The 24228-nt window shown below is 46.8% G+C and overlaps 1 protein-coding gene across 1 annotated transcript; it reads right to left on the bottom strand.

The window, feature by feature from the left end:
- Positions 1-11161: 11161 nt before the first annotated feature.
- PIM1 (Pim-1 proto-oncogene, serine/threonine kinase) lies at positions 11162-16614 on the bottom strand. The gene is made up of 6 exons (XM_025991160.2): positions 16109-16614; positions 15897-16003; positions 15729-15779; positions 15271-15637; positions 13509-13685; positions 11162-12739 (listed from the first exon to the last, which is right to left on the bottom strand). Exons 1-6 carry the CDS (start codon positions 16188-16190, stop codon positions 12582-12584), a joined length of 942 nt encoding a protein of 313 aa, XP_025846945.2. The 5' UTR covers positions 16191-16614; the 3' UTR covers positions 11162-12581.
- Positions 16615-24228: the final 7614 nt, after the last annotated feature.

Genomic DNA, 24228 nt, shown 5'->3' with positions numbered 1-24228 from the left:
CTTCTGTATGTCTGGCCCACCCTATGACTTTCTTTGACATGGTCTCAAATATTCCTCACAATATCCTAGAAAAAAGCTTTTTGTCTTAGGTCTCTATCAGTCATGTACATGTTGAAGTTGGCTGGTTCTTCTACCACGTTCTTACCCCTGATAGATGTCTGATTAGTTGGGTACTTTGTGGTCACATTTTTTTCAAGGAGGCCAATAATTTTCCCCGATGACTGTATTTTGTCCTTGCCAGTTTCAAAGAGAAAATACTTACTCCCTTGAAATTTGTTCCCAAATCTCCTACAACTTCATATAATGAAAAACATCAAGCATACAGAAAAGTCGAAGAAATAGTGAAATGAACATTCCTAAACTCTTTGAAGATTTGTCGCATGAGAAAGTGATCAGGGATGCCCGGGTGGCTCAGTGGTTGAGCGTCTGCCTTTGACTCAGGTCTTGATATCGGGGTCCTGGGCTCCCCACAGGGAGCCTGCTTCTCCTTCTGCCTGTGTCTCTGCCTCTCTCTCTCTGTGTCTCTCATGAAGAAATAAATAAATAAAATATTTTTTAAAAAAGTGATCAGAGTCATACAGAGTCTAACAATGGAGCTTGGACCAAAGATGGGAAGGTAGCAGAAGACAAACTTTTTTTTTTTTTAGATTTTATTTATTTATTCATGAGAGACATAGAGAGAGAGGGGCAGAGACACAGGCAGAGGGAGAAGCAGGCTCCATGCAGGGAGCCCGACGTGAGACTCGATCCCGGGTCTCCAGGATCACGCCCTGGGCCAAAGGTGACGCCAAACCGCTGAGCCACCGGGGCTGTGCAGAAGGCAAACTTCAGCTTGAAGCAAGCAAGAATTTTCTGTCTTGCAAAAATGCATATGGGCAGGAACGTGGTGGAGCAGATCCCTAGACCAGATAGGACGAAGGTCTAGACAAACAGCTCAAGTCTGTGAGGGTACAAGCTACTGTTTTGTCTGAGTTCTAGAATGGGCCCAGCATTGTTTTCATGGTGGTTGTGTGGTATTTTGGCCACCTCATGTGTTAACTCAGCATTTGAGGGTGGATCTGAGTGCCCAACATCCATTTGTAATGCGGTTTCTCTGGGAAGATGGGTTGAATTTCAAACTAACGATACACAAACAAACTTTTGAAACATGACCCTAGAGAAGCTGGAGAATTGTCTGTTCTTTTTACTTGTCCTTAAACTCCTTGGTGTGTCCCAGCTACACTCCTCCTGCCACTGCTCTGGGATTTGGGGACAAGTCTGTGTTTACCTTATTAAATGATGATTTCTACACTTCAAATTCCAGCATGGGTCTGACCAGACAGGAAGGATGAAGACCTGACATCTGGCCTCCCACCTGAGTCAGATTTTCCCACCCCAGCTCCATGATTTTTTTCTAAAGTAAACGCCTAGGGTGATAGATAATCCTCCTCATGGAGAACCTGCCCTGTCAACTTTCTCTTCTTAGACCTCTAGTCACTATTTGTATTTGTACACTGCAGACAACATATTTTTGGTGCTTGGTTACGGATGATTTTAGCATTTGATTATGTACCGTCTTGTCTGTTCTCCAGATGTCCCATGAGCCTCACTCTTGCTTTGTCAGAAGATTGTAAAATCTTGACCTTACATCTGTCCCTAACTATTCATCTTTTGGGATCTCTATAAAACCAAGGGCAGTGGCAGCATAGTGTATAAGGGAAGGTCCTAGACTAGGAGATAGATAAACTTAGAATCCTATTCTCTGCCATTTCCTAGCCACGTGACGTTTTGGTAAATTATTTAATCCCTGAGTCTTGGTTTTCTCACTTCTGAAAGGGAAATGATTATACACTTGTAAAGTGTTTGTCACATGCTAGACACCCAACAAACGGTTATCCTCACAAATGAGCCCATGTTCTATGACACCATTTAAATGAAATTCTAGAACAGGCAAAACTAATCTATAGCGACAGAAAGTAGATCAGTGGTTGCCTGGGGCCAGAGGGGGTGAGATGGACAGATAGACTGCAAAAGACCAAGGGAACATTTGGGGAGTGGTGGTGGAAATGTTCTATACCTTAATTGTGATGGTGGTTACATGGATGTGTATGTTTTTCAAAATATGTCCAACCATGCACTTAAAATGGTGCTATTTAGTGTGTGTAAATGATCCTTCACTAAAGTTGGTTTAAAAAAAAAAAGAGTGTGACACACTCCTGATTTCGGCTCAGGTTGTGATCTCAGGGCTGTAGGATCGAGCCCCATGCCAGGCTCCACGCTCAGCACAGAGTCTGCTTGTCCCTCTCCCTCTGCTCCTTCCCCCATTCGTGCTCGCTCTCTCAAATAAATCTATATAAAAAAAAAAAAAGTTCATTCCTTTCCTTTCTCCACCAATGAAAATGTATTAGATTAAGGAACATATCCCAGAGGCACCTGGGAGGCTCAGTCAGTCGAAGCTCAGGTCATGATCTCATGGCTCATGGGATTGAGCCCTATGACCGATCTACACTCAGCAGGGAGTCGGCTTGAAGGTGCTCTCCCTCTACCCCACTCTTCACTCACTTGCTCTCTTTCTCTGTCTCTCTCTAAAAAATAAATTAATTGGGGCATCTGGGTGGCACAATTGGTTAAGCAAACAACTCTTGATTTCAGCTCAGGTCATAATCTCAGGGTCATGAGATCAAGCCCTGCATTGGACTCTGTGCTCAATGAGGAGTCTGCTTGAGACACACTCTCCCTCTTCCTCTGTCCCTCCCCACTGCTCGCTCACTCTCTCAAAAATAAATACATATTTTTAATAATTAATTAATCAATTAATTTTTAAAAGGGACACATTCCAGAGCCAAATATGCATTTTACATTTTTCATTCTAGATTATTCATATTGGGACTCCTGGGTGGCTCAGCAGTTGAGCGTCTGCCTTCAGCTCAGGGCATGATCCTGGGGTTCTGGGATCAAGTCCCACATCGGGGTCCCTGTGAGGGGCTTTCTTCTCCCTGTGCCTATGTCTCTGCCTCTCTCTCTGTGTGTGTCTCGTGAATGAATAAATAAAATCTTTTAAAAAAATAGATAATTCATATTATCATATAATTTTCCTCCATGGACTGATGTAAATAAATGAGAATGGGTTTGGTATCAAATCTTTTCTTTTCAAATATCTCTCTCTCTTTTTTAAAAAAATATTTGTTTATTTATCTATTTATTTATTTATTTATTTGAGAGAGAGAGAAAGAGGGAGAATGGAGGGGCAGAGGAAAAGGGAGAGAGAAAGTTAAGCAGACTCCTCACTGAGCACAGAGCCCAACAAAAGTGGGGAGGGGCTCGATCTCACAGCCCTGAGATCATGACCTGAACCAAAACCAAGAGTCAGATGCTCAGCCAACTGAGCCACCCAGGCGCCCCTCAAATCTCTCTTTTTAACTGACTTGTACTATGAAGTTGGAGGGACATGTCACAAGGGATGTAAATGCAGACACTGGCACCGAGACACAGTGAAAGGATACTTCAACTACCACATGTTTTCCAAAAATCACCAGCTTCAAAGGGAAAATATTTTCTGGTGGAATAAAAGCAATGAGGGCTTGGCAAATGGAGTGGCCTAAGGGAGCCTGCCATGGGTGTCTACTGCCACCTTCATCCTCCATCTTGGCACATGACTCCTCTGTTCCTCTATGGTGGGGAGAGAGGGGGAACACACCAAATGTCTTTTAAGGAATTTCCCTGGAATCTGCTCATTGGTCATAACTTTGTTATGCGTCTAAAGGTAGCTGCAGGAAAATCTGAAGAATTTAGTCTTCCTTCTTAAGGAAGACCATATTGAGGCATCTGACTGGCTCAGTTGGTGGAGCATGAGCATGTGACTCTCGATCTCAGGGTCATGAGTTCAAGCCCCACATTGGGCATAGGGTCTACTTTTAAAATAATAATAATAATAAATTTAATTAAATTTTTAAAATATAGGGGCACCTGTGTGGCTCAGTGGTTGAGCCATCTGCCTTCGGCTCAAGACTTGTTCCCAGAGTCCTGGGATTGAGTCCTGCATTAGGATCCCTGCAGGGCTCCTGTTTCTCCCTCTGCCTATGTCTTTGCCTCTCTCTGTGTCTCTCATGAATAAATAAATAAAATCTTTAAAAAACATTTTTTTAAATAAATATTAAAGAAGGCCATATGATGAGCTAAAAATACCAAGGAAGAAAGGATAATGGATTGGCCTAGGCAACAATTAATCTCTGCCCAAAGCCTTATCTAGTAATAGAATATTTCATATATAGTGGTAGAAAATTACAAATTACACAAATTAATAATGTACTTCCATATCACAGCCATATCAAAATGATTATATTTATGTATAGTTCTTGAAATGGAAACTTTTCATTAATACATTGTTAAGGGGGAGGGGGAGAAACAAGTTACTAAAATTTAAGCTCTGTTCTGTAGAAGTATATATAGATAATATGTGTGCATATATAGGAGCGTCTGGGTGGCACAGTCAGTTGAGCATCAGACTCGGTTTTGGGTTAGGTCATGATCTCAGGGTCATGAGATGGAGCCCCAGGTCGGGCTTTGCGCTCTACTTAAGAATCTCTCCCGCTCCCTCTGCCCTTCCCCCACCTCTCTTTCTCTAAGATATATAAATAAATCTAAAATATGTATGTATATATAAAAATATTATATATGGATCGATGGATGGATACATATGTGACACCTGGGTGTGCTAAAAATGATTTCATCACGTAGTTTTAATCCACTTTATACCATTATTTTTACTAAAAAGCATGCCTCAGGGACGCATAGGTGGCTCAGCGGTTGAGGGTCTGCCTTTGGCCCAGGGCATGATCACAGAGTCCCAGGATCGAGTCCCATGTCGGGCTCCCTGCATGGAGCCTGCTTCTCCCCCTGCTTGTGTCTCTGCCTCCCTCTCTCTCTCTGTGTCTCTCATGGATAAATAAAATCTTTTAAAAAATAAAAAGCATTTATCATTTTTTATAAGAGGAAGGGAAAAAAACCTTTTCATTTGGAAAACGTGTGCATCTGTGTCTCTTGGGAACTTCATGAGTGGCTCTGAGAGACAAGCTAAGGCAGGATAGGATTCAGAGGCTGGAAAGGTATCCACCGTCTTCCTGCAGTCACATGAGTGATCCTGGGTTCCAGGCTCCCGGGAGCCCCTGGCAGTGGACGCAGGAAGCAATCGATCCCCGGCCTGGAGCTCAGAGGAGGTCTGTGCTGACTTCATGGGACTCCTCATGGAGAAGATGCTGGGTGAAGCCCCGGGACCAGGCACAATGCTGCCCCAATGTGCTGGAGTCTTCCCTTTGCCCCTCCAGGACCGCTCCCGGCGCTTCTCCAGGTCGCTCTGCGCCCCCAGAGGCTGACCTATGTGGCCGGCCCCACAGCAGACTCCCCACCCTCACCCCCTGAGTCCAGCCAGTGGGACGCCCAGGGAGGAGATCAGAGGGTCAGGGACAGAGCCTCGGGAGTATGTACTTCTCTGCCCCAGCCACGCACCCAGGCACCCACCCGCACGCACCCCACCCCCACCCCCACTCCCACTCCAGCCTGTGGGGTCACTAAGGCAGACTGCTTCTCTTGAGTGAAGGTCACAGCGCCCGCCAGGCGGGCTTCTCCACGCCGGTGTGGCTCCAGCGCCGGCGCGCCTCTCCCCTCCAGGCCAGGGTACAGCACTGCCCCCCAGCTTTGCCAACACCTGCCCCACACCTTTGGAAATTGCTCTGTTTTCGCGCTCTGCCCGCATTACCCAGTGTGCGCAGGTGGGGTCTGTTTCTGGCCAGGGTCCTGACCCACCCAGGGACTTGAGGGGTGGGGGAGAGAGGAAGAGAAAGAACACCCCAGTTCAAAGGCAAGGAGAGGGAGAGGAAACTGGGCGGAAGCCGCGAAGAAGTCGAAGGCAAACCAGGGGTTATGAAATCAGAGGAGGAGTCTGGCGGAGGAGGGAGGGTTATGGAGGCTGCTGGATCTCCAAGGGGGATTGAGATGGGCTCTCCGGAGGGGGAGCCGGGAAGAAGAATGAAGAGAATTGAGTGGGTGGTTCTGGAAGAGGAGAAGACAGGAGAGGAAGAGTGGTGAGAGAAAGGAGTGGGGCAGAAGAGGGATTCAGGGCAGAGGCAGGACAGGGAGGACAGCGGCCACGCAGGGAAGGAATAGGACTTTGGTCCAGGTGGGGCAAGCAGGTAGCAGCTGCAGGAATGAGTGTGGATGGGCAGTGGCACAGGCATGTCCATATGTACACGCCGTACTCCATGTACACACCAACACGCCCACATATACACCACCATGCTTTACCACACACACCAAAGATACATTTATCTGCACTCGGCCATGGCCACACCATGTCATCATTCCTACACCATGCCAGATACACACACCACCAGATTCACTCCCCTACACACACCACACACACATCACTACATGCACAACAGTCACTGCTAAATCCGAAGATCTCCTCAGGATCCCATACAACATCAGATCTTCCCTTTGCTGTGATATTTGCCTATTTGCCGGCATTATGTTGAATGCTGAAGGGGGCAAATAAGGAAAGTCTGGTCCTATCTACTTATGCATAAGGAGGGAGTTCTCAGCATGGTGCCGGGTACAACTCCATGGATAAATCTGGAATGGCTACACAGTCACTGGCTTTCACCTTAGTGTATTAAGCAAGGTCTACACCTAGCTGTGTGTGCTGACTTCCTAAGTGATTTAACCCAGGGCTCCCCTAAAGAGTGGCCTCCACTTGGTGGCACCTGGCTCAGCTCAGGTCTTGATCTCAGGGTCATGAGTTCAAACCCCATGATGCTGGGCATGCAGCCTACTTAAAACAAAACAAAATAAAACAAAAACATACAAACAACAAAAGGGTGGCCTCCACCATCCACAATCCAAAGTCTTGTCCGTAAAATGGAATATTCTAGAGTGAAATAAACCATGAGCTACAATGTACATGAGTCTTTGTAACACTACATTGAGTGAAAAGAGCAAGTCCCAGCTCACTACATACATACACAAATGATACTCTTTTAATAAAGTTCAAGAGCTAAAACTAGACATGTCATAATTTAGGAACATGTGCTCATAAAATAGAAAACTTTTTTATTTTTTTTATTTTTATTTTTTTTAACTTTTTTAAAGATGTAAGAGAATGTTAAGCAAAATTTCAGACAGCAAATTGCATCTGGGAAAGGCAAGGAGCAGACGAAGAGAGGAGCACCTAGATAGACACTTGTCTGTCTGCTTCTCGAGTTGGGTGGTGGTTCACCCAGTAGAATGAAATCTAATAATAACAGGAGGCCATGCTTGGACCTTGAGAATATATCATGAACCAAGGATAATGATTAATCCAATTCCGTGCATCGGATATCCTGTTAATGATAAATAAAAATAAAGCTTGACCCCAGTTCTGCTTATTTTTGCACTTCCTCCCACAGCGATGCTGAGGGGTCACTGCAACCTTGCTCTTGGCAATCGGGGTTACTAGCGCAAGGCTGGGCAGGAAGTGAACTGGGGGCTGAGGCCATATCTGCTTTAACACTGTTGTCGATAGGTCCTTTGTGGTGAGGGTTTCCAAGAACCAGCCGAGCAGTTGAAGGAGCTAAGCAACATTTACAAGAAATGTGCCCCTGCCCCACCCCTAACCCTCCTTCCCCCCTCCTCCCCTTTCTCCTCCCTTTACCGCCTCCAACTCTTCCTCTTCAGCCTGGCTCAAGTGAAGCATAGCAAACTAGAGCCAACAATAAGTATTTCTACAGAATGGAACGGCTTCCCCGACTCTCTGAAGTCTGGGGAAAGACCGTCTTAACTTCCAGATCCTGGATCCTGAAGGGAACTTGAGATGACTAACCCACACAAACATCTTTTAAGTGGCACTGTATCAGAGTGGTAATGAACATGGACTGCTTGGGTCCAAACTCTGACCTGGCCAGTTCTTAGGTGCGTGACCTCTGACATGGTACTGGACGCTCCGCACCTCAGTTTTCCTCATGTGTAAAATGGGGATAAATAGGATCTACCTCATGGAGAGTTGTAAGATTAGCACAAAGAGCAGCGCACGGCACACAGGAGGTAATAAATGAATGTCAGCTTTTATCCCTAAATGTTATGAAACATGTAGGTCGACTGCAGGGGTTAGCAAACTTTTTCTGTAAGGGCCAGATAGTGAATTATTTTTCCCTTTGCCAAACACAAGGACTTTGTCACAACTACTCAACTCTGCCATTGTAGCACAAAAGCGGCCTTAGAGGACATATAAACAGATGAGCTTTATTTATGAGTGCTGATAATTACATTTCATATAATCTTTACATGTTATAAAATATTACTCCTCGTTCAATCTTTTTTCGACCACTTAAAAAATATAAAGCCCAGTCTTGGGATGCCTGGGTGGCTCAGCGGTTAAGCGTCTGCCTTTTGCTCATGGCATGATCCCGGGGTCCCGGGATCGTGTCCCACATCGGGTGCCCTGCGAGGAGCCTGCTTTTCCCTCTGCCTGTGTCTCTGCCTCTTTCTGTGTGTGTCTCTCATGAATAAATAAATAAAATCTTAAAAACAAAAAAACAGTTTTTTTGTTCCTCTTAAAAACAAAAAACCCAGTCTTAGCTTGCAGGCTGTACAAACCCAGGTGCTATGCCAGACTCGGTCGGTTGGCCATAGTCTGCTGATCCTTGGTTGAATAGGGGAAAAATTAGCCTCTCTGGATTTCTTAGCTCAATCTGCAGATGAACAAAGGCTTATCCTTCAGGGCCAGTTGAAATGGTGCTTCTTCTCTGAAATTTTCCCAGATCACCTAGTCAAGGGCAGTAATAACCGCACCTCCTGCCTCCTATGTGATAAACACAAATCTGTTTGTTACTTTTTAAAATTTCTCATGGGGATCCCTTGCTACCTCAGTTGGTAGAACACAACACTCTTGACCTCAGGGTCATGAGTTCAAGCCTGACATTGGGTGTAGGGTTTACTTTTAAACATAAATTAAATTAAAATTTTAAAAAAATTATCAGGGAATATTTAAGACACACCAAAAAGATACAAAGAATAAAACAGGGTGCCTAGTTGGCTCAGTTGTTGATCTCAGAGTCATGAGTTTAAGCCCCACGTTGGGCTTTGAGCCTACTTTAAAACAACAACAACAACAACAGAAAGAATGTGAACACCTTAGTCTTTATCAACTAGCCTCTGAAATAAAGCATTGCCCAGATAGTCAAAGGCCTCTGTGCAGATACCCATCCCCAAATCATAGCTTCCTTTCCTCCTCCCCAGAGGTAATGACCACTGTTCTAGCTCTGGAAATCTATTGCCCACTCTGTTTCAGTACTTTCACCACATCTATATGCATCCCTAAGCAGCAGATGGTCATGTTTGTTCGCAAGTAGCACACCTGTTATTTAATCCTATCTTCCTAAAAATCCAGTCAAGGGATACCTCTATTTAGAAATTAGTCTCACAGGCTCTAGGAACTTGTCTGAAGGACCCAAGCCATGGTGGTAATCAAAGCTCAAGGCTGAGTCCCCAAGCTGATGTTTATAACCATCACTCCCCTTATCACGCCCCCCGAATTCCTGTGGCCATACAGTGGTATTAGTCATCGACTCCCTTTCCACATTAGATCATCAGCTGCCTGTGAGAAGAGATTAAATGTGCTTCGACCCTTCCCATACAACCCCTAATATCCTGCATCCAAAAGGAGCACAGTATTTCTTCAAAAAGACACTGTATTCCATCACCCCTGGAACAGCGTCAATAGAGGATGGGGAAACTGCCAGAAGTTCACTTCAAGGCAGAGGTGGGTGGGGCTTTGCAAGATTTCATTAGAAGTTTGGAGCAACTTGTAAGTGTTCAAATGTCAACTTTACTGGAAAGGATGAGGCATACAACACTCATGCTCCACGAGATTGAGAGTTTGGGTGGGGGTAGGGAGAAAAGAGGAACTCAAGAAATCAGCCCCCCAAACCCAGAAATCCTTCCTTTCTATCCCGCAGCCACAGGGGCGCTGAGCTAGGGCTTGGGATCTGGTCCAAACTTAAGGACAGACATCAAGGGAGAAGTGTCGTGGCCTGGCCCCTCGAGCAACTGGACAAGACAGCATCTAACCAGTGTCCAAAGGGTGTGTGTGTGCATTGAGGGGAAGGAGCAAAGATGACCCATGAGGAAGGAATAATGTTAGAACTGCTGCTGATGCTTATTTAGAAAAAACAAACCAACATTTACTAATACTTAATATGCAAATTAGCAGCACAGGCTCCAGCGTGCTGCCTATCAGGATGACTTTACACCAATGTATCCCAAGTGGGTTCATAGGTTCCACCATCCAATTTAAACTCAACTCTCACAGCAGCCCCACCCCGGCTGGATTGGTAGAGTTTGTGACTCTTGGTCTCTGAGAGTTCGAGCCCCATGTCAGGGGTAGTTGACTTAAAAAAAATTAAATGACTGTAACAAAAAAGAACAAGGAAGGGGCTTAAGCAGACTCCTGTAAAGAAACCACAGATTTAAAAACATTAATCCCAGCACAAGCAGGAAGATGGCACGGCTACATTTCATCTACTCCCCATCATAAGCTCTGTGTAGAGCACATTGGTGGGGAAAACCCAAGGCTGCTTAGGTAAAAAAAAAAACATTTCCACCCATCTGCTTGCTACTCATGACTCAACCCCACACAAAAGGTGAAGGGAACTTGAATGGGGAACTGAAGAGTAATACAGGTATCTGGTTTTTCAGTAAGCTTAACACGTGTCAAGTGTATGTGCCCAACACGTTACGCTGGTGGGAAAGACCGCTGGAAAAAAGCTTCCATTGTCAGTTTAGCAATAGAGCTGTTTGCTATCTCTGGGTCAGCCGTCTGATAGAACTTTCCGCGATGATGGAAATGTTCTATAGTTCCACTGCCCCTAGTCACAAGCGGTTCTCCCGTGAAATGTGACTAGCGCAACCAGGCAACCAGTCACACATGCTGCGTTAGTGCAGCTCTAGAAGTTGCCATCAGGGAATAGAGGTTGGAGCTCTCAGGCCAAATTTTGTCCACAACCTTACTTCAGAAGGGTGGCTATTCCGTGAGTCCTGTGGAAGGAAACCAGGTTGAGGCTTCAAGTTCTCTTTTCTCCCAGGATAGGATCTAGGCACTTCCCAAGAGTTAAATCAAGTGAGCCCTCTGCATGGACACTTCGAAGCCACGGAGTTAAGACAAAAGGTTTTTATTCAAAAAACGCCAAGTATAAAAAAAAAAAAAAATAAGATCTCTTTTATTCCCCTGTACAGTATTTCACTCAGATAAAACCAGCAGGCTACATACTGCTCAAAACACAGCCCCAGAGAGGATCCGGAAGGCACACCATCCAGAACTGCTTTTCATATATCTATCCTATGTACACTAGTCAGCGATGCCCCTCCCCCACACCCCACGGAACCCATCCCCACTCTGGTGAAAGTTGGTGAGGGGCCCCTGCAGCAGTCAGGGATCTGTAGCAGCTGTCCCGCCTGAGTCCCGTCACCCTACGTTCAGAGCAAGCCCTCGCCCAAAGGTCCCCAAGTCAGAGGAGGAAAGGAGGAAAGAAAACTATGGCAGCAGCTGTGGAAGCTTGGAGCAGGAAAAGGAACCAAATAAATAAATAAATAAATACATAACGTTGACCTCCAGGTTAGAATGCGCATCTTTCAAAAAAAAAAAAAAAAAACCCAAGAACAAAAAAAAAAAAAACGAAACAAAAATGAAACAGGTAAAATAACTTAAAGGCAAAATTAAAAAAGATTAGATCAACTACAATCCTTTTGTACACTACCATGCCAACTGTACACACATTTACAGTTTTTTTCTGTTGATTTGCATTGTTTGTGCATTTTGTGTGTGTGTGTATGTGTGTGTGTGTGTGTGTGTGAGGTCTTGGCTTTGAAACAGTTAAGTAAAAACCAAAAAGGAAGACCAGTTCACTCGGGAGTTTTACTAAAGGAGGCAGAAAAGGGCAGGTGGCTCAGCATTTGGCCCTGTAGCCTCTTCCAATGGCACCTTTCATATGAAGGATGGGGGGAGGGGGACAGGAGAGAAAAATAGGGAACCAAACCCAGGCAGATTTTTGGAGAAGCAGCAGGTAAAAGAGGCAAGTTCAAGTATTTCTCCCAGCACAGCCGGAGTCCCCACAGAAGGCACTCAGAAGAGTCGGAAGAGGTGACAGGGACTTAAAATGGTGCTAGTCCTATATCCCACCCCAACCCGTTTTCCCCCTACCCGACCCATCGCGGCATTCGGCAGAACTCGTGATGAAGGGAACAATTCCATGGCAGGGTTCTGACCCCCCCTCCCCCCACCCCCAGGATTTTGCAGAGTCCAGGGACGCTGGACATCTGTGAGAAGAACAGAGCATCTACGGGAAGAGTTGAGGTCTAGGACACCTGGAGTGGAGTCTCCTTCCCCCCCATGTTGGGAGGCAACCTCCAGGGGCCTGGGGTCTGGAATGAGTTGTATATGTTGTTCCTGTTATCAAGCACTGTCCTGCTTGGCGAGAAGTGTCACTGGTACTCAGGAAGCTGGAAACAGACGCTTCCCCTCCCTCTAGCATCTGACGAGCATCTGATGGGGAGGGGAGAACCTGCCAGAAAAGCTGCTATTTGCTGGGCCCTGGTGACAGGCTGTGCAGATGGATCTCAGCTGTTTCCTGGGGCAGGAGGACATCTTGCATCCATGGGTGGTTCTGGATTTCTTCGAAGGATGGCCGATCTGATGGTCTCAGGGCCAAGCACCACCTAATGAGATGCTGACACTCTGCAGAAAGCAGGAGATACAGAGGTTATGAATGACTCAACTTGTTTTTGCAATGCAAAGGTCTTGCTAATTTGCTTCCCAGGGACCCAAAGGAGACTAGGAACCTTCTAGAACTCTACTTTTCAATGGTAAGGTATTAACTAAGATCTGGATCCTCTAATCTGGTTTGAGCTTAAAAAAAAAAAAAAAAACAAACAGCTCCCCTCTTAAACCTGTGGTTTTCAGACTTCAATAGCTGAGGCCTTTCCCACGACACCCACTCACTAGAAATAGGAAGAATGATGACAAGGGATTTTGATGAGACATCAGTGAGCATGATGAGGTGATTCAATTCACCTACAACTTACAAATATGAACACCACCCACAATGAGGTCACTGGAACCACAATATTTAGAGAGTCTGCCTTAAGGGAGAAGGCTGAAAGAACCCTCAACTTTTCACCAGCCAGGAGAGTTGAGGAGTCAGGACTGCTCGTACTTTAAAAAAAAAAAACTTTCAAAAAAAAAAAAAAAAAAAAACTTTCAACGAAAAGACATGGTCTTTTCTTAATATTCTCACACATGCTCTTCTACTGACCTCTCAAAGAATGCTCAGTGCAAATCATTCAATTCCTGAGAGCCAGTTCTCCAGTCATGGGCCCAGGACTCTACTAATAAGCAAGGACTGTGGGGCATCCCCTGGGGAGGTGGAGCTCTCCAAAATTCAAACTGTCCCCCCTGAAGACTCTTTGACTCCTGCTTCTCAACAAAAGAGCTTCCCAAAAGTTACCTGAAGAGACCCTCTGCCTGAAGAAAACTTGGCCCCGGATGATCTCCTCATCATGCTCAAAAGGAATATCTCCACAGACCATGTCATACAGCAGGATCCCCAGAGACCAGACGGCGGCCGACCTGCCATGGTAGCGATGGTAGCGGATCCACTCTGGAGGACTATACACTCGGGTCCCTGTGAGCCGGGGGAATTGAAAAGGAAAACACACTTTTGGCAAAAATAAAACAAAGCAACTAACATACTGAGTAATACTGAGTGACTCCTTAAAACAAAAAACACCACTCCACTTCTCCCAGGACAAGAGCTGGGCTAACTCTATCCCTCCACCCCCAGGCTAAAAGGAGTGGATGAGTGGCTTACAGCATCTCTTCCAACCCAAAGCATTACCCACCCACCTCTCTACCAGCAGACCATAAATCAAAATTCTTTACAAACTGCTCCAAGAAACAAACAGGGCTGGCCACAAACCCAAAGCCTGAGGCGGGTATGTGGTAGGACCACCCACAATGGGATGAATGGATGAATGTCTGCACAATCAAGGGAAGTATCCCACAGACTATCCTTAAAATGCATTAACGTGGCTGGAGCCTGGGTGAGATTCTAGTCTCACCTAGGACCCACTCGAGGGCCCTTACCCAATAAACTCTATCTTAAGTCAGGGTGCCCTTCGGGAGGCCTTCCTCCCCACCCTATGCGTGCAGAGGCAGACACCCACACCCTCTCTTCCCCTCGCAGCAAAGGTAGAGCTGCAGAGCGGGTTTCAGACCACGTGATTCCTGTTTACAAACTTTGGGTTGTAAAAAAAAAAAGGGTCAGGGCCATCCCGCTTGTGCTCACCAGGGGGCAGCAAAGACTCGGAGGAAAAAACAAGGGAGGACCCGGCCAGCCATTAACTGTTAAATACAAAAAAAATGCAGCCCAACCCAGCGTCCTCCAAGGGCAAATAAACACAAACCACAAGCCCCAGTCACAAGTTTTGAAAGGCTGTCGTTTGTTAGGTTAAGCCGCTCAGATGATGACCCACCCTCCTTTGCTTTGATCTCAGGCTCCCAATTCCATCTTTTCTGAAAGAACCCGCTCCAAGCCCCTCCCTAGGATAGGTTTTCATCCTCTCTGCGGAGACACCCAACTAATTTTCAAACCAGCAAGAGATCTTCTTTCACAACATTCATCCCCACTCTCACCCCGCAACGCCAAAAAAATAAATAAAAAAAAGGCGACACACTACAAAATAATTTCGTGTAAACTACTGTTTTTCTATTCCTTTATCCGTCCCTAGATCAAAGGGGAGAAAAAAAAAAAAAAACTGCAGCTCTACAAACTAACCTTACAGAAAACTCCTTTGGAACACAAAACAAAAATTACAAAACCGGCATCAGATTTTCATCTCTCCAGCTCTCTCCTCCCTTTCCCCCCACCCTATCCTTTTACTGGCGGGGAAACTGGGTCAGACTTCAGAAATCTGGGCTACGGCGGGTTGCCCACAACCTCTTATTCATCGGGAAAGCTTGGAACCCACTGAATTCCACTTAAAAAATAAAATCATGCCAGAAGCATGACAGGTTCAGCTGGCTGGAAATCTCCGGCTTTACTACGCTGGGAAGCTCTCCCTCGCCCCACCCCTGCCAGCATCGAGCCAGACGGCCCGATGACCTTTACAAAGGGCCGGAGAGGGAAGCCGGCCGAGGCCTCCAGGCAAGGCCGAGTCACCTGGGCAGCTCCCTCCCCGGCAACTCCCGCCCGGAACTGGCTGGCTCACCATCGAAGTCCGTGTAGACCGTGTCCTTGAGCAGCGCCCCCGACCCGAAGTCGATGAGCTTGAGCTCGCCGCGATTGAGGTCGATGAGAATGTTCTCGTCCTTGATGTCGCGGTGGAGCACTCCGCAGTTGTGGCAGTGCCGCACAGCCTCCAGCACCTGCCAGAAAAAGCTGCGGGCCAGCTCCTCCTGCAGGGCCCCCCTTTCCGTGATAAAGTCGAAGAGGTCTTGCACCGGCTCGGGCCTCTCCAGGATCAAGACGAAACTGTCGGGCCTCTCGAACCAGTCCAGCAGCCTAATGACGCCGGAGAAGCCCGAGCTCACCTTCTTCAGCAGGACCACTTCCATGGGCACCCGGGTGCCATTGGGCTGCAGAGGCGAGGGGGCTGCGTGAGCGCGCGAGTCGGAGGGGGCCCCTCACCCCACCCATCCTAGGGGTCGCTCCCTCCAGGGCACTCACCAGCTCGCCCCAGTCGGAAATCCGGTCCTTCTCCACGTGCTTGATGGCCACCTGAAACCATCCCCCCCGAAGAGTCTCCATGAGATCCCCTCGCCGGGGCCGAAACACACCCGGGCGCCCCCAGACCCCCGCCCAGTGCACCCTCCCCGCGGCGGGGCGCCCGCTCACCGGCAAGTTGTCGGCGACACGGATGCCTGAGTAGACCGAGCCGAAGCCGCCGCTGCCCAGTAGCGGGCCCACCTGGTACTGCGACTCCAGGGGCTCCTTCTCCTTGCCTAGGAGAGGGGGAGGCACGGGGGACTCAGCGGCGGCCCGCGAGCTCCCAGCGCCCACCCTGGGGGTCCGGCCGCCTCGCCCTCCCAGTCCGGGGGGACGCTCACCGGGCGCCAGCTTGGTGGCGTGCAGGTCGTTGCAGGGCGCGGCGCGCAGGTGGGCAAGCGAGTTGATTTTGGACAAGAGCATCCCAACCTCCAGGGTGGCGGCGAAGGGGCTGTGCCTGGAGGAGCTGCGGCAGGAGCCGGGGCTGGGGTTGCGCCGGGGGCTGTGCCTACGGCTGGGGCTGAGGCTGCGGGCGGCGTTGCGGCTGCGGCTGCGGCTGGCGCGGAAGGCCGAGGGCGAGTCGGAGGACGACTGGGGGCGCTGCCGGGGCTGGCGGCGGGCGGACACGCCGGCGAGGTCAGGCAGCGCCGAGGGCGGCAGGGTGGGCGGCTCGTGGGGCTCGTGCGGCAGCGCCGCGGCACTGGGAGCTCGTAGCTGCTGCTGCTGCTGCCGGTGCCGCCGCCGCCGCCGCCGCCGCCGCTGCCGCCAAGTCCTCTCGGGCCTCCTCCGCCACCGCGGCCGCTGCAGCAGACGCCCGGCTCGCCCAGCCGCCAGGAGTAAAGGGGCGGAGCGCGCCGGCGGGTGGGGGGGCGCGCGGGCGGGCGGGGATGGGGCGGGGCCTCTCCGGGAGGCCTAGGCGGGGAGCCGGGCTGCCGGGCCGGCGGAGGGAGGAGAGGGGGTGGGGAGGCGGCGGGACGGGGCGACTCCCCTCGGCCCCCGCCCCGCGCGCTCCGTCGCCGCGCCCCGGCCCCGCCCCCGCCGGCGCGCCTCCAGCCAACCACGAGCCGACTGATCTGCATAACGCGGCGCGCCCCGCCCCCGCCCCGCCCCGCTCTCGCGGTCAGAATGGTCTCTACGCCGCCACGACGTGGCGGGAAGGAAAAGGCGCCAAAATGGAGGGGGAGGGGCGCGGGGCGTGAGGGGAGGTGCGAGCTGGGTGTCGAGCCGCGAGGGAGGGAGGAAGGATGGGGAGGGGCGTATCGATTCAAACCCAAACAATAACAAAGCCATCAAAGGCCGCCCGAGGCCGGCTCTGCGGCTCTCTGTTTCTCGGAGGTTTTTGGGTCACGGCTCGAGCTGGAGCATAGCAAGTTGCGCAGAGACGACGGGCGTCGGTGTGTCAGGCGGGGAGAGCGGCGGGCGCGCCGGGGTGTGAGGGCCGGGGGGTGCCGACGAGGGTGGTCCTTGTGTGTGACTCAGCCCGAGACCTCCGAGTCGGCCGGGGCGGGTTCCGGAGGCGCTGCGGGCTCGGCTCGGGCCCTCCTCGGGCGTGCGCGGGGGGGGGGGGGGGGGGGCGCGTGGGGGGCGCAGGAGCCGCGCGCTGTGAGTCACGGCGGCTTCGCCGAGGGCGTGGAGGTGTCACAGGCCTGGAACGAAACGGGGGGAGCTCGGCTGGGGCGGGGCGGGGGGGTCCAGATCGCGGTTCCTGCAGCCGGTGAAAAAAAAAAAATCAGCCCCCAGATTCTCAAGCCGCCGGTCGTGTGAAAAACGCAGGGAAGGACCAGTGAATCCCGCTCCCTCAGAAGTGATGTGTGCGGAGAGCGCCCGGTGAGGAGGAATCACGAAACAAATGTCGGTATTATGATGCCAGATGCTGTCTCAGCCGCTTCTGTGAGGGCGGGAGAGAGGAGAACGAGGGTGGGAGGGTGCGCTTGGTTTAATCAGAGTTTTCACGTTGTATTCACCTTTCATCAGCCTGTTATTACCAGTCTGGCAATACTAGCAATTATTGGCCGCACCGAGTCTTGTCTCAAAGGAGATCGCCCCCCCCCCCACACACACACACACTCTCTGCCCCAACGTGGAAATAACACGGAAAACTGGCCAAGTCCACTTTCATCCTTTGTCCTTTTAAACTTCACGTAGAGTTGATAACGACGTGTGAAATGAGTAAATTAAAATTCTGTGTAATCCATAAATTGAGCTGTCAGTGGCCTGAGCCCTTGAAAGCTAACTGCGTCCCATTTTCATCGTTTCCAAGTTCCTACCACGTAAAGAGAAATGAGGTTCCAGGGTCTGCTAGAGCTGTGGTCCTTAATGAATGTGAATATTTCATTAAAAGTTTTCTGCGGTGCCTGTTGTGGAAAGATGTTGCCCCCGTATTTCACAGCTTTTGTGAACCTGTCTTATAAAATACTGCATTTTCTTTTTGTTGGTGTCCTGGGGCCTAACTCTTCATTTTTGATGACTAGGAGAAAACCCAAGAGAAGGAGGATTCCCTTTTCACAGATGGGAAAATGAAACATAAGTAGGATGACACGGGGTCACACAACAGCTAAAGGAGGAAGAGATGAAACGGCCCCAAATCAACCCAGAGTATTTAAAGATTTCCCATTAATCAGGATCTCAAACTTTCCTTGGTACTGAGTAAGACAACAAGGGTAAAAGGACGGGACCCAGCCCTTCCAATGCTCTTTACCTTCTCTCTCCTTCAAGCCCTGCTTCTCCACATGCTCCCACTCACCTATCGCTTTCCAGACACTGCCTTTGCAGAGGCAGTCAGCCTGTTCTGAGGATGCCCTCCCCTCTTCACTTTTATTTAAAGCTTTCCTAGCCTTCAGGAGGACCCGACTGTTAGATGACTCCAAGGATTCTTCACTGTCCACTCTGCTCATCCGGCAATCATGTGTTTGGCTTTTTACTTCTTAAAATCTCTTCGTTAATTAACTTATCAATTATTTATACCTTGCTGCCCTATTCCTTGACACATATTCTTCTGTTGTCCAGCATCTCTTGAACAATGTGCGTTACTGGAGGGGAAGACCAAAATGAGTCACAACAAAAAGGTCATGATTAAAGTCATTTTATACCAAATTTAAGTGAATTAAGAGGGCTTGGGCAAAATAAAAGAAAGGTTAGTGCAAAAAAAAAAATAGCAAAAAAAAAAGCAAGATTAGGAGGAGCAAGGGGGTTTTTTTTGTATATTTTTTTATTGGAGTTCGATTTGGAGCAAGGGGTTTAACGAGTTAGTTTGATTTCAAATCTGGGATCTGGCACCTACTTATGTGTCATTCATCAAGTTACTTAACCTTTTTTTTTTTTAGTTACTTAACCTTTCTAAGCTTTAGACTCTGAATGAAGATAATAGTACCCACCTCATAGGGCTGTTGTAAGGAGCAAGTAAAAGTCTGCATGTAAAGCACGTAGCCTAGCACAGACTAAACTTCTAATAAATATTAGCTGTGATAGCAATAATGATGATTGTGATTATGACAATAATGATTTTGGAATGGTCTTGCACCTTTTTGGAGGCTCCAAAGTTGAAATACTAGGTACATCACTTGATTGTAATCATCCAGGGAGAGAATGTGATCCAAAATAATTGTATACATTAAATCAAGTTCAACCTTTTTCACTTTCTCTAGATCTTTGTAGGGCTAAATATTTAATTAGGCAGAGCTAAAGTGATTAACATTTAATATGTCTGCTTTATATGGTGGCTGCTTCACAGCTGGAAGTTACAAAACATGGACCTTGCTTGGCAAAGAGCTTTTATTTACTTAAAACTGCTTTTAAAGATAATTATTAAACATTCAAGTATGTTTTGTGTTAAAAGTTATTCTTCAAGGGTAGGGAACTTGATGTTTTTATTCATCAAAATGTAGTTTTAATAAAAACAATCACTGCCTTTGCTGTTCAAAGGATCTAACAAAAAGAATTGGAAAAATCACGCTAATAATTAAATGACAAGTGCTTTTGGAAAGATAAAGGCCATAATCATGCTTATAATTCTCTGGAAAGGAAAGAATTTGTTGATGTTAATTTGAACAATAGCCATATTAATCCTTAGATGGTTTCCATATTCCACCTGATACAGATTTAATCAAGTCCTTGTCAAAAGAATGATTTAAGCAATTTCTGTAATCCCAGAAGTTTAGAAGAAGTAAGTTTGAAAGGGATGCCTGTACCCTTTTATAAAGTACCTCTGAGTCTAGTTGATGCACTCATATAATAAGTAGGTCCGTATAGCATTTTCTCTATAAGCTATTTGCAATTAATTGGGTGGAAATAATTTGGAACTGCATCTCTTATTTCTCTCCTAAAAAAGAATTACTGTATTTTTTTTTTTAATTGAAGTATGGTTGGCAGACAATGTTACATTAGTTTCAGGCGTACAAATTACTGTATTTTTTTTTTTTAAGTTTAACTGTGAAACATTCATTATTTTTTATTTTACTCTCTCTTTGTTTTGGTGAAATAAAAAGAAAGAAAATTTGGAGAAAGCCAACCGCTTCCTATACCTTAAAAATAACTCCAATCAGGGCACCTGGGTGGCTCAGTGGTTGAGCATCGGCCTTCTCGGCTCAGGTCCTGATCCACAGGTCATGGGATCAGGTCCCGCATCGGGCCCCCTGCATGGAGCCTGCTTCTCCCTCTACCTGTGTCTGCCTCTCTCGCTGTCTCTCATGAATAAATAAATAAAATATTTTAAGAAAACAAAACAAAAAACTCCCAATTATTTCAATAGTTGTAAAGTTGCTTAGAAAAATTTAAATTTCACATATAGGGGATCCCTGGATGGCTCAGCGGTTTAGTTCCTGCCTTCCGCCCAGGGGGTGCTCCTGGAGACTCGGGATCGAGTCCCGCGTCGGGCTCCCTGCGTGGAGCCTGCTTCTCTCACTGCCTGTGTCTCTGCCTTTCTCTCATGAATAAATAAATAAATAAAATCTTTAAAAAAATTTTTCACATATAGTTCCTATGTGTGGAATATGCATAAAAATCCACTACAAACTGTAAGACACAAAACAGCCTAAATTTTAAAAGACTGAAGTGAACCTCTTTTTAAAGTTGTCACAGTGGTGTAGTGTAGTGGTGGACAGCTAGGAAATCCAGTGTCTCAACTTCAGAATGGTCAAGGAATCTATATAGTCAAGTTAGAACTGGTTCTTGTCCTTGATAAGATGTGACATTTGTTTCAAGTTTATAAATCCCTTAGTTTTCAGTTTCCTCAGCAAAGCCGAAGAAAAAGTGTTTTTATTATCTGGCAAAGTATATTTAAGTTCATTACCAATTCTTTTTTTTTTTTTTTTAAAGAAAAATAACCTAGATTTATTTTTGGAATTTTACACATTCAGCACTGAAAATTTGAGTAAAAATAATCAATATTTATTGAAGGCACTGTACACAAAGATTTTACAGTTCCTGGATACTTACTGGATAGGTAAAAACAAAAAAGAATAACGAAGAATACATAAAGACTACAGGAAGGGATCCCTGGGTGGCGCAGCGGTTTGGCGCCTGCCTTCGGCCCAGGGCGCGATCCTGGAGACCCGGAATCGAATCCCACGTCGGGCTCCCGGTGCATGGAGCCTGCTTCTCCCTCTGCCTATGTCTCTGCCTCTCTCTCTCTGTGTGTGACTATCATAAATAAATTTAAAAAGTTAAAAAAAAAAAAAAAAGACTACAGGAAGCTTGGAGACTGTTACAAAAATGTATGTCTCAGAACAAAAGGACCAGGCATATGAATAAAAACCCTGAGTGAGGGCCGCCTGGGTGGCTTAGCGGTTGAGTATCTGCTTTCGGCCCAGGGCATAATCCTGGAGTCCCAGGATCGAGTCCCACATCAGGCTCCCTGCGTGGAGCCTACTTCTCCTCTGCCTATGTCTCTGCCTCTCTCTGTGTCTCTCATGAATAAATAAATAAAATATTTAAAAAAAAAAAAAAAAAACCTGAGTGTCGTAACTGATAAAGAAAAGGGGCCATCGTGTGTGTGTGAGTCTGTGTGACAGAAAGAGGGAAAGAATGTCATATATTAGGATGTTGGTGAGGGGATTGCCTGCCATCTTTCAAAATAATTAAATTGCTGACCCGAGGGCAGCCCCAGTGGCTCAGCGGTTTAGCGCCGCCTTCAGCCCAGAGCACGATCCTGGAGACCCAGGATCGAGTCCCAGGTCAGGCCCTTGCATGGAGCCTGCTTTTCCCTCTGCCTGTGTCTATGTCTGTTGCTCGCTCTCTCTCTCTGTCGCTCATAAATAAATAAATAAATAAATAAATAAATAAATAAAGTAAAAAAAAATTTTTTTTAATTGCTGACCTGAAAACTTGGAAAAGCCACAGAGTGCATCTAAGTAAGTGGAAAAAAAAATGCTCAAAAAGATTTTGTGACACTTCTCGTTAGGCAATCAAAAAGATGCCAGTGAAAACATGTGTTTATTGTATATCTCATTTGTCATTTAATAGAAAACGGCTTTACTTTTCTGTATGTGTTCAGTCTCTACAACTAGATTATAAACATACTAAGAGCAGAAACCATCCTTTCATTGGACATAGAGGCTAAGCGCTGAGCATGGGTCTGGTAAAAGGGGCAGAAGAGACACTGGTAGGAGCCAACATTAACTGAGCATCAAAGATGTCTTAGGCATTTTTTAAGCACTTTATGTGGATCCTCATACAAATCTTACAGCATGGGCAGTTTTACTACCTCCAGTGGTTTACAGATAAACAAACTAAGAGAAATAATTTGCCCAAGGCTGTGTGGTAGAGCTGTCTCCTACTCACCAAGACATTCCACTTTTCCAAGGAATATGAGATGAGTTTAAGAGATTTAACAAGGTATTCTATGATTAAGTTCTGAGAGCATCATCCACAGGGACAGGGTTTAGAGGATGCAGAAGTCAAGGAAGGCTCCATGAGGAAGCAGAACTCAATGTGGACCTTAAAGGATAAGTGAGATATGAACAGGTAGAAAGGAGAGAGGGAATGGGCTGTGTAATGTCAAGAATTGGAGCAAAAGATGCTTTGTATTATGTTCTTTTGCATTCCCTATAATGTGAGAAATGAACTAATAGAAGTTTCTTTAAATAATTAAGGGGTGCCTGGGTGACACAGTCAATCAAGCTTCCAGCTCTTGGTTTTGGCTCAGGTCATGATCTCAGGGTCATGGCATCAACCCTGCTTTGGGCTCTGCGCTCAGAGCAGAGTCTGCTTGAGATTCTCTCCCTCTCCCTCTGCTCCTCCTGTTCATACTCTCTGTCTCTCTCTCAAATAAACAAACACTAAAAAAAAAAAAAAAAAAAGGCAAGTTTCTTTAAATAAATCAAAAGCAGGAAGCCAGAAGGAGAAATCAGTAGGGCCTCCTAATATGACACAAAATTTGAAAGAGAAATGAAAAAGATGTAGGTTTTAGTTCAGTCTTTTTTTTTTTTTTTTATTTGACACAGACATGGAGAGCACAAGCAGGGGGAGCAGCAGGCCGAGGGAGAGAGAGAAGCAGGCTCCCTGCAGAGCAGAGACCTGGATGCAGGGCTTGATCCCAGGACCCTGGGATCATGACCAATCTAAAGGCAGATGCTTAACAGACTGAGCCACCCATCAGTCTTTACTGAAGAACAAAGTATTGAAATCATGTCTTGAAGCTAACAATTTAGGAATAATAATGCTGTGGTTAACACATAGGGTGTTCAAGATCCAAATGACAAAGAAGACATGCATTAACATGATTGGATGAAATCCACTTGATAATTTGGAGAAACTTACATTTTCAACATATACTTCCTCTTTTCCAAGTCTGTCTTAGTTCTCTTTTCTGGGTTGGGTGCTACTAAAACAAACATGAACAGCTCACCACAGCCAGAACCAGCATACTACAAACATGGAACCATTTTTTATGGCCTTCAATGTATAATTTTGTCAATGATTCTTTTTAGGGACACCTGAGTGGCTCAGCTGTTGAGTGCCTGCCTTCCGCCCAGGGCGTGATCCCAGAGTCCTGGGATCAAGTCCCACATTGGGCTCCCTGCAGGGAACCTGCTTCTCCTTCTACCTGTGTCTCTGCCTCTCCCTCTCTCTGTGTGTCTCTCATGAATAAATAAATAAAATCTTAAAAAAAAAAAAAAAAAAAGAATCTTGTTTTTTCTGACTGAGCCACCCAGTCGTCCGAAGATTCTTTTTAATGTCTAAGTACAGTCTCATTCACTCTAGGATGAACTGTGTTGCCACCCCCCCTTTTTAAAAAAGATTTATTTATTTATTTATTTATTTATTTATTTATTTATTTATTTATTTTAGAGAAGTGGAGAGCACAAATGGGGGGTGGGACAGAGGAAGAGGGAGAGAAAGTCTTAAGCAGACTCCACACTCAACGTGGAGGCTGACTCAGGGCTCACTCACATGACCCTGAGATCAGGGCCTGAGCCAAACCAAGAGCTGGTTGCTCAACTGACTGCATCACCCAGGTAACCCA

This window comes from Vulpes vulpes, chromosome 1, assembly GCF_048418805.1.
Source record: "Vulpes vulpes isolate BD-2025 chromosome 1, VulVul3, whole genome shotgun sequence".
Lineage (NCBI taxonomy): Eukaryota > Metazoa > Chordata > Mammalia > Carnivora > Canidae > Vulpes > Vulpes vulpes.
This window is presented reverse-complemented; position numbering and strand designations above follow the sequence as displayed.

Excerpts from the sequence above, each read along its gene's own strand:
- PIM1 (XM_025991160.2), bottom strand. The coding sequence starts at position 16,190 with ATGCTCTTGTCCAAAATCAACTCGCTTGCCCACCTGCGCGCCGCGCCC. Across the intron at positions 15,638-15,728 it reads TTTCCGACTGGGGCGAGCTG|CCCAATGGCACCCGGGTGCC; the intron begins GTGAGTGCCCTG and ends TCGCCTCTGCAG. Across the intron at positions 12,740-13,508 it reads CAGGCAGAGGGTCTCTTCAG|AGTGTCAGCATCTCATTAGG; the intron begins GTAACTTTTGGG and ends TGCTTTCTGCAG.